Consider the following 20695-nt stretch of genomic DNA (forward strand, 5'->3'; position numbering starts at 1 on the left):
ATTTTGAAAGGCATACACTTGTCTATATAAGGTCCCACACTTGACAGTGCATGTCAGAGCACAAACCAAGCATGAAGTCCAAGGAATTGTCTGTAGGCCTCCGAGACAGGATTCATTTGTCGCACTGATCTTTTTGTTCTGTGTGTGATGATTTTGGTCTCCAATTGTTCCTATGTAATGTTGTTTACATAGGGTATTTTTCTCTATACTATTAAACTGTCCAGGATATACCTGTCTGTGTAAATGGTATCACAATAGGCAATTGTGTCTTTTCTGAAAGCCATTATAATTGACAAGCTGCATATATCACTATATTCAGTATCTACCTTTTTGATACTGGAGGGCATGGTGCTGCGCCCCGCTAAAACAGCCTAGCGGGAACGCTGCATTAATTTATGCAATTATTTCTGTGTGTTGCAAATTTTTTTATTGCATGAGTGTTTTTCTCTCGTCTTTTAAATCTTATTAAGTTAAATTTTATTCACTATTTATATTAACATATTAAATATGATTGATTAGTGCCCCACAAAGGAGAGTACCATCTTTCTTCCTCTTCACCTGTATATACTCTTACCCACTCTCAAGAGAGCACCTCCGTGAACTATCCATGATCATTACTTCAAAATAACTTCATATCACGGTAGAATATCCATCATTTCCATGCCTTTCACATATTCTTCTTTAGAGGTTTTTGTCCCAGTGTTCAGGTCGTGTCCCATTTTTCCCCGCCCCACCACATACCTTTTAAAAAAATGTTTGATTTCAAAACTAATTTGTATTATAATAAGTGGTTAAAAGTGAGGGATCTCTTATGCGGAAACCCGTTACACCTAAAAGAATATACAGATGTGATCAGCAGGTGTGATGGTATACTTTAATGAGATGTTCTGCTAAACAATTTAAGAAAATAGCAGAATGCAGGATGCATAGTGGACAGCGAAGCAGCTCTTTACACAATGTACTGCACTAGGTAATACTAGAAACTGGCAAGACTCGATGGCACAGTGCTCGTACCATGGTTTAATTCCAACTAAATCAGCGTTTGGGGACTATGTTCACCCCTTCTTTGGGCGGACTGTTAGGTTTGTTTTCTTTCCAAAAACCTATTGTCGGGTTACTTCACTACTGTAATAAATTGGGCTATATGTTTGTGTGGGTATTGACTTCGATAGTAAGCTTCAATGAAGCAGTGGCTGGTGGCAATGATTCAGTATTCTCTGGAAGCTGTGTTGCTATAGAAATATTATATAATAATTGAACTGTTAATGTGTAACTCCATAATACTCTTTTTTTTGTTTCTCAGATGTGGGCTCTTTCTCCTACGGTGTTTGCATTGCTGAGTAAGAATTTAATGATTGTACATGAGGAAATAGCTGTTCACTATCCATCAGTGCAATACTCTGTACTCTCAACTTTATATTCACATTGTACCAGGTATGGAGCAACATTCAGAAATCCCCTTTCTTTTTCCAATAATTGTTAAAGCAATGATGATTACTCTTATTAATCATAGCTTTTTGTCTGTCAGAGAAAGTGCTGCCTGTTAAATTTTGCAGGTTTTTTTTTTTTGCTACCTAAAATCAGCTTATTTCTCCTTCATCCACTAGGGGACACTGGAGTTCAAGACAGTGGGGTATAGACGGTGGTAGAGTAGAGCCTGGCACTTTAAATAATCTAGAAGTGTGACTGGCTCCTCCCCCTCTATGCCCCATCAGCCCCAGTTTTTAGAATGTGCCCGAGAGAGCCGGTCGCACATCAGGCTGTCTCCAGCCTTTCTCATATAATTATATTTTAAGCTTTTATACAAGCACTGAGGACAGGCAGGCTGCTTACTGTGGCAGTCTGCCTGCTACGTGGGAGCCGCCGGGAGGGCACCACACGGCTACTGCAGTCTGTGTCCGGTGACCCTGAGGGGGGACTTTAAACAGAGTCATCGGACTCCATGAGGACCCGCCACAACTGAAACCGGTTCGTGTCCGGGTTTCCTCATTTGCCCCCCAGCCCAGCAACCCGGCCGCAGCAGTCCGTAAGTATATCCCACTACTCCTGACTAGCTGGAGTGGTGGGCCAAAACGCTGGGCTCAGGGACAGCGCACACTGCATGGCTGTCACACACTGCTCCTTCCCCCTGCCAGTGAAAGTGGTAGTGTCGGAGCTGCTGACTGACTTATTCCTAGCCATCCCCCTCCTATTAACGAGGGGATGGAGTCGGGCTCGTGCTCTAAGCCCTCATCTGAGAGCAGCGCGGTCTGCCGGTCCGTTAGCGCTGCTGCGCTGACATACTCTGCATTAGTCCCCCCGGGAAGGGACCTCAGAGGTACCTGGGAGGGCATCCTGCCGCGTCTAGAGCGGGCAGCAGCAGCCCCCCCATTATTAAAATGGCGGCCGCACTCGGGGAAAAGCCACGCCCCCCTTCGCGGCCCTAATTGCGGGGCAGCCCAACCAGCGGGGCAGCCAGGTGTGAGTAAGACAGACGCCGCACCGCTGCTCACTAAATAGTGCAGCACAGGCGAGGTCCTGCCATCTGGTGTAATGGCCGGCTTCAGGAGGCCAGACGCGTCCCTCTACAGAGGCAGTTGCAGCGCTGACAAGCAGCGCGATCCTTGGTAAGGAGTACCCGCGTAAAGAGGCTTCCCTTATTGAGCGGCCCAGCCTTATAAATGTATCTGCTGGTACCGCACCCCGTTCTGCAGGGCCGGGAGGAAGGTTGTCTTCCCTACATTACGCCCAGCCCACTCTTTCCTAGTAAGTGGGCAGAGGCGAGCATAACAGTGCACGCGCGCACACTGATAGCCGGGATTTTAGGGAAGGGCGCGTCATGCATAATAGCCGCGCCATCTGTACCACTGCCTGCCGCTGGTTAAAGGTGCAGTGCAGACCAGCGCCTGAAGAGCGCGGCTGCCTCCTAACTCCTGCAACAGGGTTAATTAGCGTGGGTATCCTACGCGACTCCCTCCTTCTCCCACGCTGGGAGTGCTGCTAGCACAAAAGTAGAGATAGGAGTATAGGGCTGGCTACAAATAAGTATCAGCGCAGGGCTCGGATCTCTCCACGGCTCTTGCTGTGTGGAGTTTGTATGTTCTCCCGGTGCAGGCAGCACTGTCTTTGCTTAGGCTGGTTTTAAAAAATTAGCAACGCTCCTCATCTAGATCTCAGGAGGAGATGCCGCGTCCCGCAGCTCCTGGCTGGGCTGAGCAGGCTTCCCTGTTAGCTATAACATAGGGCTAATAGCCTTACGTTATACCAGCACAATGCGGCTCCCCGATGCAGTGCTGTATGACCTTCACACTCCTGTCACAGCAGGACAGCATCACCGCTTTATACTATTAAGGGGGCTAGCAGCGCTGTGCTAACTGGAGTGTAGCAGTTTGCACACGTACAGCGCGGTATTCATGTACAAACAGCGCCCCTGTTTCCCTTTTAAGGACTGTAGTTACTACTGCACACAAGCATGATAGCTCAGTGCACTACCTGCAGCAGGGAGTGCTTTAGCGTGGGTCTCTTACGCCTTCCACACTGGGAGTGCTTCAGCACAAAGGGTAGGGGAGGCCCTGTCCTTGTATGACAGGAGTTTAGGGCTAGCTACAGTGCATAGCTGGTTGCTAGCTGTATGGGAACTAGCCCAATTCCCTTTTGCACCATAACACCACGTTAGGCGGTTCTGAAAGAGGCCAGTTCAGTCGATGCATCACAGCTAGAAGCGAGGGATTGACGAGACAGTCCCGCCAATGCAGCGCCGCTTGGCAGGCTTCCCTTCGTTCTATAACAAAGGGCGCCTAGCTTAATCTAATGGCTTGGTATCTTAGCTTGTGAAGTATCATAGCCTCATGGTGTACTAGCTCTACTGTTCTGGTGCTGCTGCCAGAACTTATGGTTATAGCATACCCTTCACCCAGGGTTAGCACATTTTGGCGTCCCATCCCCAGGCTTATGCCTCACATGGGCTCGCCTTAAAGAGGGGCAGTATCTTCCCATGCATATATGTGGCAGCACATATACTACATTATAGGCTGGTCTTAAAACCTTTCACCAGTTTTCTGTGCTTACTTTAGAAGGTATGCATATGTATATCTATTTATTTCTCATGTGTTCCCTTCGGCAGCACATACAGGAAGAGGTTAGTAACGTGGCATTGCTGCCTCACAGCACTGAGGTGGTCTTTTTGATTCCCACTTCGAAAAATGGGTTAATCTGGCGCTAAAATGGCTCACCTGCTAAGGCGAGTACACCTGTAACAGAAGGGTCCCAGGATTGAAACCAGTCTGGGACAGCACGCAGCTAACATACCCTGCCCCTGCGCAGTAGCAGAGTGACGGCCACACGCGGTACATGAGCAGTCCCCCTGCGTGGGGGTAAGCCACGTGTATGGTATGTATATGTGTGTGTGTATATATATATATATATATGTAATATGTATATTGTATTTTATACTAGCCCTGCAGTAGAACATATACATGCTGGAGTGAATTTTGTCCTTGGGCTCAGTTCCTTCCATGGCTTTAATTTTTGCTCATGTTCTAATTTTACAATATTATTGTCACCTACTAAATTTGTATGTAGGTATGCATATGCATATGTGGATATCGCTTCTTATCCTTACCATAAGAGCAGGGGTAGGATCTGTTGTTATCAGTTTTATGTCTGATACCTAGCATATTGATAGAAGGCTGCGATTGGAGGCTGGACTCCTGATGCGGTAGATGGTACAATAACTCCGCTTAACACGATCTCTCCCGGGGGATTGGGTTGTGTGTATATACATGTATATGTGTAGGAGGCCTATACTTCTACAAGCATTAGGTTACCTATAATACCACGCATGGGAAGCCGCCAGGGATTACCAGAAGCTGTAGGCTATATCCATACATATTATATGGTGGCTCTATAATCTAAAGTCATGTGCTGCAGCTTACATAGTGATAGTCACAATTCCCTAAGGCATTGCTTCTAGTATGGACCCTAGCCATGTCACATGTATATAAGGATATATACTTATATAGCTCGGTTCATGTTAGTCTATATCTATGGCGCCCCGTTTCGGGGGACCTATTATCATTACAGTGATGCACTTGGTAGCAAACTGGTAAGACGCCCATTCCTTGTATGTATATTTCCTAATAATTGGGAAACAAAAACCTGTTTTCTGTTTAACCCTACTGGGGTTATCACTACTGCTATCTCCCTTCTTTGCTTGGGATAACTAACGAGTTCTATGTCTAAGTACAGGTACCCTTCTCAGTATCGATTCCGATACTCCATATTATTGTCGTATATCTCAATAGAATGAGTCTAAAGGGCCCTTAGGTACAATTCATATCTTGAAGGCCTAGGGCCACCTACCGATTTAGGCAGGGACAGACCTGGGTTATATTAGATTGGTGGGCATAATACACATTGTAAATATTTATGTAAGGATACTTAAACTAGCAGACCGTTTTTGGGGTATAAGTATAATCTTCAGATACACGTCTCTAATGGAACAGGCTCAGGTATAGAGTCCTGTTTTACGACCTTCTTGTCTCCACTAACATTCTGCTAGTTTCCACAGTATTTTCTACTGCACATCTCCAGACTGAAGTACGTGCTGTAGGGCATTGGTCTTAGCCCACTGAAGCTACTCTCTATTCCTAATGTGGCGGGTTGCTTTGCGATACAACAGGTCAGTGACATTCTACATTTCGGGCCAGAGGGCTTCTGGTCGCTCACAGGTGAGAGCTTACCCACTAATGCCTCGGTAGAGGCTCCTATTTCATGTAAACTGACATACATAGAGTTCTTCTCCCTTACTGCCTCCTAGCAGCCATCCGCTCTTTTAATCAGTTGGCTCTACACTTTAGAATTTTCCTGGAGTGTGGGTGCATAGTTACAACATTGAGAACCAATTCTACTAGAATCTGTTGGCGTTATGGACCAAAGCACATCTCTGGGCTACTGCACATCTTTACATAGAAGTGTGACAGTCACTATGTTCCACTCAGGGGGCCTGGTGGGTTTCCTGTTCAGTAGCTGTTGATATTTTTATCATACTGACAGGTACCTGACTGGTATCTTCCTGGTTGTTTTCATGCTATGTTCAGGCCAGCAGTTACTACTACCTATGCACTTCCATCATGTTGGAAGTTGTCCGTTGTTTTCTCTTTAGCGTCAGGGTTTCAGTTGCTGGTTTATTCCTGTTCTCAGAAGGGGTTGTACTGCGGTCTGACCCTCTGGAAGGTATTGTAATCTCAATCTTCTCGAAGCCGCCTCGGCCTCATGCCCAGGGTGATCTCCACTCGTTGGAGATTTTTATGGTCTCATCCTTCCGCTGGTTCACAACTTTGTAGTAGTTGGACTTTCGGAAGGGTTCAGGGCGACTGTGCGGCCTTGACTTTTACCTTATACTTTTTGTGAGGAGTCTGTGGACTCTGTTTTTGTAGATTGGTATCGTTATACTTCTATCTATATGAGTTATGTCCAGCAGTGCTGGTATTCTGCTATCTGCAAAATGTGGCAGCTTCCTGTTTCCGAATCTGGTACGGTTTCCTCGAGGTTTCTTCTCGGGTTACTGCCCTTCTCCTATGGATTCGGGTAGGAGTTCTCTGCTCCCAACAGTCTGGCTTGGTCTGTTTTCAGCTGAGTTTACAGTGTTCTGATGCTTCTCATCTGAGGGTGTTTTCTCGCTAGCCGCTTATTCCATTCGATTACTGTACGTTGTGGTATTCTGTGTCTGTTCCGCACGGAGTTCTGGTTGTCTCCTGGCTCACGACACTTGATTCTCAGCTCTTGCCTTCCGTTGAACCTCCGGTTCTATGCGGTCCCTGTTCGGTTGCCCGAAGGGTCGGCATGTTCTCCGCGCTTCCCACCCGGGAGGTTGGCTTTGGGACGTCCCCACTGTCTTGAACTCCAGTGTCCCCTAGTGGATGAAGGAGAAAACAGGATTTTGGTACTTACCGATAAATCCCTTTCTCCGATTCCACAGGGGACACTGGACGCCCGCCCGGCGCGGCGTACCTGCCTGTTGTGGGTCTTTATATAGTTGTGTGGCTGCATGTGTTCCCTGCAGTGGTTTCCTCTGTTCTCCTTCAGTCGGTATTGTTCCGTTCTGTGGTCTTCTCCTTCTCCTCGTTTTCCTGTTGTCCTCCGTCTCCTCTCGGGCTCAGTTCTTAAACTGGGGCTGATGGGGCATAGAGGGGGAGGAGCCAGTCACACTTCTAGATTATTTAAAGTGCCAGGCTCTACTCTACCACCGTCTATACCCCACTGTCTTGAACTCCAGTGTCCCCTGTGGAATCGGAGAAAGGGATTTATCGGTAAGTACCAAAATCCTGTTTTTGTGTGTGTGCATATGTTCTAATAAGGAATTTCCTAATGCATCTTGAGATACAGATTCTAAACATGTTTGAGCAAGGTGGTATATACACAGAAACTACAGCTTTGTAATACCAATTTTCCATGACTGGAGTGTTAAGCTTTTAAGATGGAAACCTGCTGGGAGAGAATTTTTCTTCCTGTGACAAATATATATAGTTTTTAATTTTTAAAATTAACTTTGTATATCTGTCATATGTACTTAAGTGGTCGATTATTTTGGAGCCCTTTGCATTAAATATAAAGCACTTCTTTGGATGTTTTTTTTTTTTTCTAGTAATTTTTTGCTTACCCACGAGTGCGACTAAGCAGTAGCAAAGCCGGTTCTCCCGCCTTCTCTGCGCCTCCTCTTCTCTTGTTTGTCTGAGATGCAGTCATAAGGTCGACAATCATAATTTTGAGACCACAATATTGACTATGTTGCAATGCAAAATGTTGACTTGTTCACAATGTCGTGTAGGGTGTGTATAGACCTGTGCTTGATGGTGCGACGTCGTAAATGTGGAAGCTGCTTTAGGCTGTAGATGTCTCTTCTCCTGAATAGATACATTATAATTTATGGGGGGGGGGGTCAATGCGGAATGCTGACTTTCTTGACATTGGGGTTAGGCAGGTGAAAGGGTAAGGATTGGGGAAATGGACTCACTGCAACACCGGCACATCAGATGACTCTGCTGGAACTGCTCCTCACGTGACTGCTAGGTCCCGGAGGCCAAACTTCCGTTGGGACAATGTAAGACATGGCTAGACCACCAAGGACGGTTTGTCGATCAGCAGTATCAACATAATGAATGTCGACCTAGTATACCACACCCGGCTTTTCCAATTTTGCCCATCCCTTCGACTTATCTCTCTCATCAGGCTCCGTCCCCTCTACATTAGTATGCCCTTGTCTCTCCCATTCTTCCTAAACCTGCCCTTGTTCATAGCCGTCTCTCTAATTATTGCCCCATCTCACTCCTCCCCTTAACCTCCAAGCTCCTTAAGCGGATTGTTTACAACAACATTACTACCTTTCTTTTCTCCCACTCCCTGCCTGTCCCACTTCAGTCTGGCTTTAATCCTCCACTCTTCCGAAACTGCCCTCACTAAAGTCATTGATGATCTCCATTTTGCCAAATACAACTTTTTTTTGTCCTGCCTTTGACACCATGAACCACCCTCTTCTCTTGAAAATGCTTCACTTCCTTGGTCAGGTTGACACTGCCCTCTCCTGGCTGTACCCCACTCTTTCTCTGCCTCATGACACCACACCACTACCCCTGCCTCCCTCCCCTCTTCCTGTTTGTGTCCCCTCAAAGTTCTGTTCTTTGTCCCCTCCTACATCACTTGGGATTGGTGAAAAGGTCTCTCCACTCGAAGTATATGTACTGTATGTGATTGGAGATTTCATCTTCAAATCTGCTTCCCATATTTACTTCATTGGCTTCTTCCCGTAGTCCAGTATAATCTGGAAATCCAAATCCTGGGGTTGCAGCTGCCCCAGCCATAGCCCTATTTGAACATGATCATGCTTGTGGTGCTTTTTTTCCCTTTTGAGATGGCACACTGTCTGAGTTAACTGAAAAAGTCTAGCGATGCTACTCCTATCTTTCCTGCAGCTTCATGGGAAACCTGCAATGAGCTCCTTACACTGTATTCTCCCATTTACTCCACTGGGAAGTGAGTAGGCATCTCACACACTGCCAGAATGCGACAGTCTCCTGAACCACTAGTGAAAGGGAACTTCAGGCAATGGCACCCTTACCATTTCCCAACTAGACCACTAAAGTGAGATTTTTATTTTTTGCAAACATTACATAAATTTATATAAAAATATTTTCTCTTAGGCTTCACTATGCTAATTGGTGTAAATAAAATATTTTACAGTGATGCTATAAGCAAATCGGGGAGAAGTGAGGGGGACTGGGGCACAGATGGAGTTTCCAAAATGTGATACATGGTGTTCAAAATTATTCTTTCCTTTCTTTCTAGACACGACCATTTCATTTCCAGCAGTCTCAGTTCCTCATCTCCCTCATTATTTGATGTAGCTGTAATTAGCACTGTAACTACTGCTACAAAGAAACATTTCTCAGTCATTCTAAATCTCCTGGGAATGCTGCTCAAGAAGGACAATCTTAACCAAGATGCCAGGTAATACATGCACAGCCTGTGGTGTTGTGGTCATCGTGTTTATTTAAATGTGAGTCTTACAAGTTAATGGTGGGAGGACTAACCATATATTTTGCTAAAGAGCAGAAGCTTTTAATTTTGAAAGTTAGTTTTTCTTATAATGCAATGCATACAGATGTGTTCTACATATTGCAGTAGTCTCACCAAATAGCCCCTTTTGGCGCACTAGGTCCTGTGCAACTCTGCTAGCACTGGATATCTTTTTAACCCTAAAATGCATCTTAGTCGCAAAGAGAGGTAACCACAAGAATGCACTGATCAATTTGATATACAACACTGAGTCTTTAACTGTATACAAAGTGCTACCAAGCATCAGTCCTGTCCTTCTTTTTTTTTTTCCCACTCAACGTTCCATTGTGCTTCGTATACAGACTCTGTTGCAAACGGACAAACAAGTTTTGCATATCAAATGAATCAGCCCTGTGGTGCGTTTTTAGTCACATCGCATTGCAATGAATACTTATTTTCCAAGAGAAAAACGCTTGGCGCTAGCAGTGTCGCACAGGGACCTTGTGCCGCATAACATTTTGAGGATAGGTGTATGAGGACATATCTATTATTGTCTGCCCTACAATGTGCATGAACTGAAAAGATCTATCTGTTCTGTTAAAGTGTAATTTGTTAAGTGGCCACTCTTACAATGAATCTATAGCATATTCTTAAATTATATTTCTATATTGTCCTATCTGGAGGAAACTATTAGACTGGGTTTTAGGGGGAGCATAAGGAGAAGACTCTAAATGGTTTAAGCTTTTGGAGCTGAGCCTCAGTTTTTTATTTAGTTCTTTGAATTCTTACATTTTCTATTAATTTGGTTGCATAGAAATTCAGTATTTAGTTTGGAAACCAATACCAGAGCAGGAGTATCAGTGAATGCACATTTTAGGGCTGTTGCCTGATCTCTATACATCACACTTCATTCAGTTTCAATCATTTTCATCTTATCCAATTGATTTTACCATCTATGGGCGGTATTCAATTGTTTTGCCCCTTACGGGCGCGACAGAAGCTATTCAATTGTTGCTCCTGTTGGGAGCGATCATCTGCCAGTGCACCATTTCAGACCCCATGGGGTGCGAGCTGAAATGTGCGAAAAGTTACCTGTTTGGGCAGCCAAACAGCACTTTTCGCGATCGCACCCAGCACTTATGGGCGTGATCAGCAATTGAATAGCGCCCCGTGAACTACTGTCACTTTAGATTGGAGATCCGGACCGTGGAAACAATTGAATACTGCCCGTTATTTGGTTGGGATTGGGTATGGGATCCCGGCAGTGACTTCATGTTTTGGAGTACAGGAAGCACTCTGAGAGGTTGTACTGTGTCAGAGAAATGCTGCTTGTTGTGTGCAATACGGTATCTCCATAGAAGAAGTAATAGTACATAAAATATGTTGGTTATTTTGTTAGAAATTGCGCTTCCACTCATTCAGTAGTAGTTTAGTTATACTAATTTAGAGGTTTTCGGCATGGCTTCATCTCTCTGTCTTCCTCTAGGAAACTGTTGATGGTTTGGGCTATGGAAGTGGTTGTCCTCATGAAGAAATCTGAAACCTATACACCATTATTCTCATTGCCATCCTTTCACAATTTCTGCAAAGGACTCCTGGCAAATAGTAAGGCTCTTTTCATTTTATATTTTCAACAGATTTCAGTTTCAGCTGCTCAACCTTTTATTTAAGTACTATCCTTATTAACAGGCAAACACATTTAATAACTCCTCAATAAGCAGTGCATAGAAATGTCACTCTCCATCCCGCACTGAAGCCAGCCTGTCGGCCTTCGCTTCAGGCACTGTCCGCAGATGCAAGAACAGCAGACAGCCTGTGTTTTCATTGTTATACTGTTCAGACTAATAGGTCTATTTATCAAGCAGTGAAAAGCATGGAGAAGTTGCCCATAGCAACCAATCGGCTCCTACCTATTATTTTGTAGACTGTACTTGATAAATTCTACCTCCAAAGCTGATTGGTTGCTATGGGCAACTTCTCCACTGGTTCACTTCTCCACACTTTCAACTGCTTGATAAATAAACCCCTAAGAGAGGCAATACAGCTCACCTGTCTAGCTCTGCATTAATAGATCAATGAAGAAGACCTGTTCCTACCTGGCATATGAGCTAGAATTAGATCACTATTCCAGAACTATAAGGGTGTATGGATATTGTTATACTTGGAACAGTCAAAATTAATAAAACTGTAACATAAAACACATGTAGTTGCATATCTAGAAAGCCATCACACCATCGTTTGGTGGAACTTTTCTGGCTTTTTCCCTGCTTTGTAGGAATTTTCTTTTCCATAGATTTCAGTCCGACATATCTAATTATCTTTTAAATAGGAAAAATCCTGGAAAGTATACTTTGTTTTTTTCTTTTTTTCTTTCCTTTTTGTTTTATGTAAAGCCTGTGCCAAATAAAATAACCATTTGTCCCCAAATTTATATATAAACATATACAATATAGTCTGGTCATTAAGAAGCTTTATTGTTCTTAATGAATTCACATTTTTGGATCATTGTAATTGGATCATAAACAGCACTGTGTTGTGAATTATGTGTATTTTTGTTTTCCTCTTTTGCCAGCTCTCTTTGAAGATGTGAGCATTAGCCTCCAAGCTTGCAACAGTCTCCACATTATATCCTCCTCATTACCAGAAGACCTATTGCAGAGGTATGTTATGAAACTGTTGACAATGGATTCTGTGAAATAAGTAAATTTGGATTTTTTATTTTACACTTTGTATAATGGTCTCAAACAATGTGCTAATGTGGTATTATAAGGATGGATTGACCCTAGTCTCCATACAATCTTATTTTCTGTTTTTAGAGAACATCATAGTCTCCTTCACCTACTCTTTCCCTACTGCCCCTCCTCGGTCTCCCTTCATCCCATCCAGTACTCTCCACCGCATCTCCCATTACTCCATTATCAATCACTACTCGTCCACTGCGGTCCTACTACACCACCACTGAACCCTGCACCCTCCTTTCTCTGTCACCTCTCCTCTACCCATACCACACTAAACCTCCATATTGCCCACCACCTGCTGTCACCCTTCCTCATTCAAAAGACCACCCCATCCCCACACTCTCCTCATCCCCCTGCTCTAAATCAATCTGACCTCACTACAGCAATCCTAATAGTATCATTCTCTTCTCTCCTCTTAACTCTGTCCCTCTCCTGTGCCAGCTCTTTCTATAACAAACTGGTCCCAACCCTAGCTCCAAATTCTTCGATATCTTTGCTTCCTGGCTCCTAATCTTCAAATGGGCTCTCAAGACCCACTTCTTCCTCATAGCTTTCCCATTTATGTCACCACTGTTTGTATGCCACTGCCCTTTAGAATGTAAGCTTTCACGTGCAGGGTCCTCTTCCCTTACATGTTTCTCCTTCCCTTACTTATACTGTCATTTACTCCTAACTCCCCACAATGGCACCTAACACTTGGTTGCTGATGCCCTGCTGCTTGTTTAAGTGTTATGCAGCAATGTTATAAACTGTCATTGTTTTGTGTGTTAACTGTTTTTCTTATGTGTTCATTTGTTTATGTACTCTGTAAGGTGCTGCGGAACCCTTGTGGCACCATATAAATAAAAGCTAATAATAATAACTTGTGTACTGTTGGAAATTCCAGAGTCTACGAGACGTGACTATTAAATAACGAGACTGATGCTCTAATTTGTTTAATTACATTGCGTTCATTTTAACTCTTCTATCTACTCCCCATCCACATTTGCACACTTCTGCACTCTTATTTTCCATTGGTCAAAGCCATGTTGTAGCTCATTATGTTAGCTGTCTCAACAGCTCCGTCGTTTTCTTCTTTGCCTCAGTAACTGATGCAAAACAGGTTCCCTTGAGTACAGATTTCACTTGAGAAAATAAAGAAGTCACACGGTGCTAGGTCTGGCGAGTATGGAGGGTGTTCTAGCACTGCAATCTGTTTCTCAGCCAAAAACTGCTTCATAGAGAGCTGTGCAGGCTGGTGCGTTGTCCTGACGGAGGATGAAACCATTTTTCCTCAACTCCTTCTGATTCTCTCCCGCAAAGTTGTTAGAACATTTTTGAAGTAATGTTAATTCACTGTTGCGCCTTCTGATACCCAGTCTTCCAAAATAACACCGTTGATATCAAAGAAAATTATTAACTAACATTGCTTTGAATTTGGATCTGCTTTGACATGTTTTCTTCATATTTGGTGGTGATAGTATTTTCCAGTGCCTGAACTGGCATTTTATCTCTGGATCATACTGAAAGATCCATGTTTCATCACAGGTAAAAACTATTAAAAAAATGCAAATCCGCTTGAATTTATTCCAAAATGTCTGTTTCAAATTTGCTTTTGATTTTCTTTCTGCTCGGCAGTGAGAAGCCTTAAAACAATCCACAAACTTTTGTCATGTTAAGATCTTGATGCAAAAGTCAACGGTCTATTCGAACACTTTTTTTTTTTTTTTCAATTTTTTTTCCACATTTTCATTTGTTTTTGATATGCAAGTCCTTCCGGGGCATTCGTCATCTTGGATATCCTCGTGACCGTCACTAAATCTTTTGTCTCTCAAACACATGTGCATGTGACATACAACCTGCCCTGTAAGCCTCGGTTAGCAGTTAAAAAGATTTGATGGCCGTTTTGTTCAATTTAACTTGTTGTTCGACTTCTGAACTAAACATTTTTACGAAGCGTCGTAAAAATCGCTCTGTGACAGCAAACTGTGCGAGAGGGGTGAAACTTGCAAAACTGTCAACTCACGCAGTATGGTTTATATTTTACACGTACAGTCTCGTTATTTAATAGCCACAGCTCATATGTAGTGACTAGGGATTAAAAAGGCATTCAAGTCATGATTACTTAAAATGCCCATGACATAAGAGAGAGAGAACAGGAGATTCTCTCCTTTTAAGATGATAAATTAAAGGGTTAACTCCTCCCTCTGTCATATTACCATCACACTGGGCACTCAGTGATTTTTGTAACAAAGACCTTCAGAACAGAACCAGCAAAGAAATTAAAAATGGTGAGAAGCTTCTCCCTGATAAAAATATTTCAACATTTTTAAACAGGTGAATTAAAGTGTAAATGAAGCGACTAGAAGTGTCCGCCAGTGGCTTTAGAGAAAATTATATAAAGTAAATCTAAAAATCATGTGTTCTGTTTATCGGCGCATTGGGGGACAATGGCCCCATGGGACTCTCCAAAGTTCCCCATCTGGAAGGAAATCTAAAAGTGACTTAACCACAAATCTTGTGTTCTTGGCTATAAACTAATTTTGGTAAAATTCCACAGTGTGTGTTTGTTTTTTTTGTTCTCAACACCAGACCTCTTCCTTGACCTGCAAAAGGGTCAACTGTGCTTTTGACGAGTGGGACTTATCCTAAGCACTACAGGGCTCAAATGGGGAAGGGAACTTATATCAAATTCTCTTATGGGGGCAGTTGTATGAAGCTGTGCAGAGTGATAATTGACTCTCCACTCAGCTCCCAACTGTCATGTTACCGGCTGTGTTTGAAAAATGACAGTTGGGAGCTGATTGGTTGTTTATCACTCTCCACTTTATCACTTTCCAGAGCTTCATACATCTGCCCCATAATTTTTTAAATGTAGGAAAGTTGGGGGTTGGAAGATATTGCACCATAATGGTGTCATTAAGCCTAGTCCCTTCTAGAAAATGCACTCACACCATGGTTTCAGTAGACTCAGGGGCACCCACATTTAAGAGTCCCCTCTCTCAAATGATGTGGCCCCTTAGTGATTATTATCTGTTGATTATAAGACCGTATTTAGAAATGCCAGTAGTCAGTGGATGATGGAGGGCCCTTAGCGTGCAGGATATTTTCCCCCTTAATTGTCTGGTGTTTACCAGACAGTAACACCCTATACTGCAGAAATCTCTAAGCCTGGAGATTGAGGTCTAAGTCTAGATCTCCCCTATCTTGGTATCCATAAAGAGGGACTAGGTTGTCTATTTTTTAAAATATGCCTTGTTGAGATTCCATATTATTCCCACATTCTATGCGTTTTAATACAAATGTAAGAAAAAAAATGCATTCTAATTTTCAGGTGCCAATTTTATTATGAAAACGTTTGTAGAATCTAGGTTCTTGGTTGTTGTTTTTTTTTGTATTTATTTTTTTTTAAGTGCTTTGATGTGAAACAAGGACAACGTGTATTTCTTGGTGTTGGTTATAATTAAACAATATACATATTTGCTTTTTGTTCACTTTATTTTACATTACTAAAGTGTTTTATTGCCAATTTGTAAGTAGATTGTCTTTTGAGGAGAAATAAGCAAACTAATGCTATTTTCTGGAAATTCAAAGTCTTCTTAAAAAATAAATAGAAATTTTGAGTATTGCAAAAAGTCCGGAAAATTTCAAAAATAAGCTCAGCAATGAAGGGGTTAAATGAATTCTGTTGTCCGGCCCCCCCCCCTTCCTTAGTCTGTCCACACATCTTGCTAAATATATTAATTTCAGTACCTGTAAAGATGGGGACCCAAGATTTGTCTTCAACTCTGTTTGCTTCCTGAGCAGTGATCCAGAGGACCTAATTATATGAGGCTGCGAAAGCTGATATTTCTCCAGTTTGACCAGCATCCAGACTTCAGTCTATTAGATAGTCGTGGATGTTTTGCGCCAAGGTACTAGACCTCCCTGACTGCAAGTCTTCTAAAGCCTTCTTACCACTTTTCCACAGCATTGTTGACTAAAGCTGAAGCAATATTGGATCTCAACAAGGCATCAGTTGCTGTATAAATGGATATAAGAATGATCTTGAACTTGCGATATGTACTTTCTTTGAAAGTTGCATCACTAGGAAATATGACTACTTTTGACAAAAGCGCTCTAAAGGCATCCACCCGTAAATGGAGTTTCACATTTCTCTCTATCCAATTTTGGTAATGGATAAAGTGCCTGTAATCTGAAACTTCCAGGTTTGGTCCACACCTTGCTGATCAAGATTTCCAATTGCAGAGAAGGGACAAAAATATTCTGCTTTTAGCATCCTACATGGGCTATTTCTAGGTTCCGCTGACACCTCACTTTCTTGGATGTGTACTGCCATCTGAAATGCCTACACTAGCTCATCCCTGCCATCTAGCTCAATCCTTCTCAAAGCATGAGTATTCGTCAATGTTTGGTTCTTGCACAAGCTTTTCTTGGTAAAAGCAATGACAATTCAATACTGCCCAGTAATCTAAACTTTTGACATGGCTGTCGAAGAGGTGTCGAGAATCGTCTCTAAGGAATGGAAAACTGTGACCAGACTTTGAACCAATTTGGACATCATTACTGGCAAACTGGATTCTATTAAGTTGCTAAGGGACCTGCTGCCTCCACGCATTGGTGTCATTTGCTGAAATTTCAACAGAAATGAAGGAGAAATGGATCCCTTCAACTGCAATTAGGTGCTCAGAAAGATAGTTATAATGATTTATTCCAAGCTGCTTATACCAGATCATTGACAACCCCTGTAGTTATTTATCAACCAATTACTGTGACCCTCGTAAACTGTAAACTCTCACCATCCAGACCTGCAAAGCAAACCCTTCCCAGCTTGAGTAGTTTCCTGCAGACAAAGGAGAGCAAGACCAGCTACCAGCGTCTGTACTACTCCATTACAATTGCATAGCTGAAATCGGTGAGAAAAAGCAGCAATCTCCAAATTCCTGAGGACCAGCCTAATGGTGAAAGAAAAAGGGCACAAAACGAAAGGGGATGCAGATGCACCCAAAAAGAGTAGAAACGGAGAGCTACAAAGTACATGGAAGTGAAGAATGATTGTAAGAATACCAGGGAGCCCACGTCTCATGGAATTTTATGATCCCATCGTTAAGCAGATCTGTCCTCCCTGAGCTCGCCTTAGGACATCTGCGTTACAGTTTGACAGTTGTACCGCCCCAGTCAAACTCCCCACCTGCCACTGTCCGAGGAGCAGGTCAGTGGCAGGGGTGACCTTATTGCATTATAATAAGGTGATCTATTAGCCTTCAAATATTTAGCAGTTTTGAAATCCAGCAGTAGTGAAGATATGCTGAAGCTGAACCAGTCTATTGGCAGGTTTGCTAGTTTACTAAGAGTAATAGGGCGGCACAAAAGCAAACAAGAGGATCAATGGTTCTTTTGCAAGAATCCGGCTGATGAGATCTTATGCCAAATATCAGAAATCCTATGGCAGTCCTACCACATTGCCTTCAGCAGAGATTAGACAAAAACATTTGGTGTCTGGATGGAACAAAACACCACCTAGTATATAACTTATGCGAGTTTTCTCATAACGCAGTGTTTATAGAAGATTTGGCAATACTGTCTAATGAGCGGTCACCCCTCTTCATTCAGTGGACCTCCTAAATCGCCCTCCCAGGCTGCCTCAAAGAATTCTAAAGGTAGAGACTCTGTGGCTAAGGCAAATGATAAAGTAAGAAGACTGGTCTCTGTCTAATCTGTAGTTATTCAAAGTTGCTCTGCTTTTATTAAGTCATTTCAAGAAACTGATTTACATAGGGTCCATCCATCTGATGGAGAATTTATGTAGTAAAGCTTCAGCATGTCATCTTTGTGATACTCCTAAATACTGCTAATGAAGCACTGTTCTCTCTTCAACAGTAACATGGGAGACCACATTATATAGACAGCGTAATGAAAATGAGCAAAAATCATTCTCTTTATGATCGTTAGCGTGCGCTCAATAAATCCTCTACAAAAGATGGTACACTGTCCTTAGCGTCTTCATGAAATGTGTCCATCAGTTCAAAGGGAATGTGTGTGGCACTTGGGGGTAGAACCTCCTGGGGTTGTTGCCTATAGTGCAAAGTGATAGAGATCATCCAAAAGAGTATGATGGTCTATAGTGCAAATACTCCAAGACAGACCTTCAAAGAAGACTTAGGGCCAAATGTAATAGGGTGAGAGTTTAGCAGTAATCTCTCACATTGGTTGAGTTTTATCTTCGAAATGGGAAAACATCTGGATGAGAATTTTAATCGTGAGTTTTATTTAATCTTAAAAACATTTGAGTTTGCATGTTCTTGGGCTCTATTACATTGGCTGAGTTTAAAAAGTGAGAGGTTACTGCTAATATCACATTTTCTAAATTCTCACCCTATTACATTTGGCCGTTCGTCATTAATCCTTAAAGATGTATAGCATATGAAGGGAACTGATCCTGTTGGCTATGGTACAGATGCGCTCAAGTTCATTGTGGCTGATCGCACCACAAAAGTGCTATGGCGCATCCCCGAAAAACGGGAGTGCGTCTCCATTCAGTCCTATGGAGACTAAAATGCGCGTCTCCGTTCGCGGGAGTCCATCCCACACACGCATGGTGCGATTCGCTGCGCTACAGGCAAGGATGTAGCTGGGCATATCTGTAGATAGAATCTCTCAGGATGGCATTCACATACATTTTTTTTTCGTATTTTATTTTAATGATACTGCAGGTTAAAAAGCTGTTCAATGTTACTAATGGGTGTGTCAGATATCTTCTATTTAAATAAATACAAATTTGTTTCTGTGCTGCAGGTGTGTTGATGTGTGCCGTGTGCAGTTGGTCTCAAGTGGAACACGTGTCAGACAAGCTTTTGGGAAACTTCTGAAGTCTATTCCTTTAGACATTGTATTAAGGTACTTGTATTTTTCCATGTTTCTGTGTCCCTGTATTTTGTTGCATGTATATCCTTAACAAATCTATGATGGCTTCATTGTAGTTGACATTGATTAACAGATGTTATTTTTCCAAGAGTAATGCACAATGTATGTTTTTAAATATATTCTTACTGAAGGGCACCTTGCACAGAAAATAGTGCAGGCATGGGGGTGAATGGGCATGCTGTGCCTGTGCAGTAATATGTAAAACAGACAACCTGTGCTTATATCTGGATTAGTGACTGTCTGCTCTACATTGTGTGCTGTACATGTGGTCCAACTGCAGGAAATGCAGCATAACTGGGACAGCATAATTTTCACATGCAATATTCAGTCTCTCTACTTTCTACTTCAGGGTCCATAGGGGGTCCACAGGGTTGACCTTGGGGTATAGGTTGGGAACCAAATCCGGGCACCACGCAGTTAAAGCTTTTAGCTCCCAGGATGCACTTGGGTCCACTCTCCCTATAACCCCGCCCCCCAGCCAGAGGCACCTCAGTTTAAGTTGGTGCCCGGCCAGAGTCGGGTCACCGTTACTGCAGGGGGGCTGCTTAGCAGCCCCTAAGCTTAAAATTTATTTTAAAAGAGTTTTTTTATTATTTTTTACTACTCTTCAGAGCGGCAGCATCAGACTGTCCAATGGACGTCTAAGCTGCCGCTCCTACACCCTGCCGGCGCTGCGACGCCAGTACTGATCTGGGGATCGCAGCGGGACCCCAGAGTCTGTACTAGCCGGGCTCTGGAGGAATCCCTGGGCTGCTGCCGGATCGACGGGGACAGGTAAGTCGCGTGGTCACAGCTTGCGGTGACCTGCGTGTACATGCAGCCTTATGCCTCCGGTCTCTGGGGACAGACCGGAGGCGCTAGCGGTGGCGGCGGGGTCCCCTTCCTTGGAGGCATTCCCCGCGTTTCCAGAGCCCACCAGGGATTATAGCGGCAGCGGGAGCCGGCATCCCGGGGGGGTTAATTGCTAGCCAGGGGAGGAAGCCTTCCCTGTCTAGCGGCTCCTCAGCTCAGCGCGCCTTTCAATGCTACAGTCTGGCGTCGCTGAGCTGCTTCCTCGGCGGGCCACGCTTCTTCTGAGGTCTCCAGTGGCCATTTTCTCTCTGTGGTGCTGCAGAACTCTTAGGATGACAGTGAGCCCAGTCCCCCTGTGTAACTGGCCATTTTGGGTGAGTGTACACAGCGCTATAGCCTTCCCAGACACTGAATCTGGGCAGTTGAATGTAGCGACATTGTGCAGTATATTATATGTCATGCAAATGTATGTATATATATTTTTCTGCATTGTATGTGACTTATGCTAGTGCTGACTGTCTGCTTTTTCTCTCACCTGTCAGTGTATATCTATCCCTTTTCTTTATCTGCCCTAATACAGGTGTGCCTGGGGTGGTTCTGAGACCTCACATATATATATACTTGTTAATATCTGTGAGGTTTGTCACATACTGTTGCGTGCTGCACGTTGCCATATTTTAGATGGAACTGTGAGTTGCATACGCTGATAATGGGTCCCTGCAGCTAATCTT

At 43.3% G+C, this 20695-nt stretch overlaps 1 protein-coding gene across 1 annotated transcript in view; it reads left to right on the forward strand.

Annotated features, from left to right (window-relative positions):
* SMG1 (SMG1 nonsense mediated mRNA decay associated PI3K related kinase) overlaps positions 1–20695 on the forward strand; it is a 243586-nt gene that overhangs the window by 62021 nt on the left and 160870 nt on the right. Inside the window, exons 14-18 of the mRNA XM_088476176.1 lie at positions 1304–1434; positions 9322–9483; positions 11018–11136; positions 12104–12191; positions 19044–19145. Coding sequence (XP_088332302.1) covers positions 1304–1434; positions 9322–9483; positions 11018–11136; positions 12104–12191; positions 19044–19145 — 602 coding nt within the window. The remainder of the gene's footprint in view (positions 1–1303; positions 1435–9321; positions 9484–11017; positions 11137–12103; positions 12192–19043; positions 19146–20695) is intronic.

Source organism: Taudactylus pleione, unplaced genomic scaffold, assembly GCF_031769625.1.
Source record: "Taudactylus pleione unplaced genomic scaffold, aTauple2 ptg000184l, whole genome shotgun sequence".
NCBI lineage: Eukaryota > Metazoa > Chordata > Amphibia > Anura > Myobatrachidae > Taudactylus > Taudactylus pleione.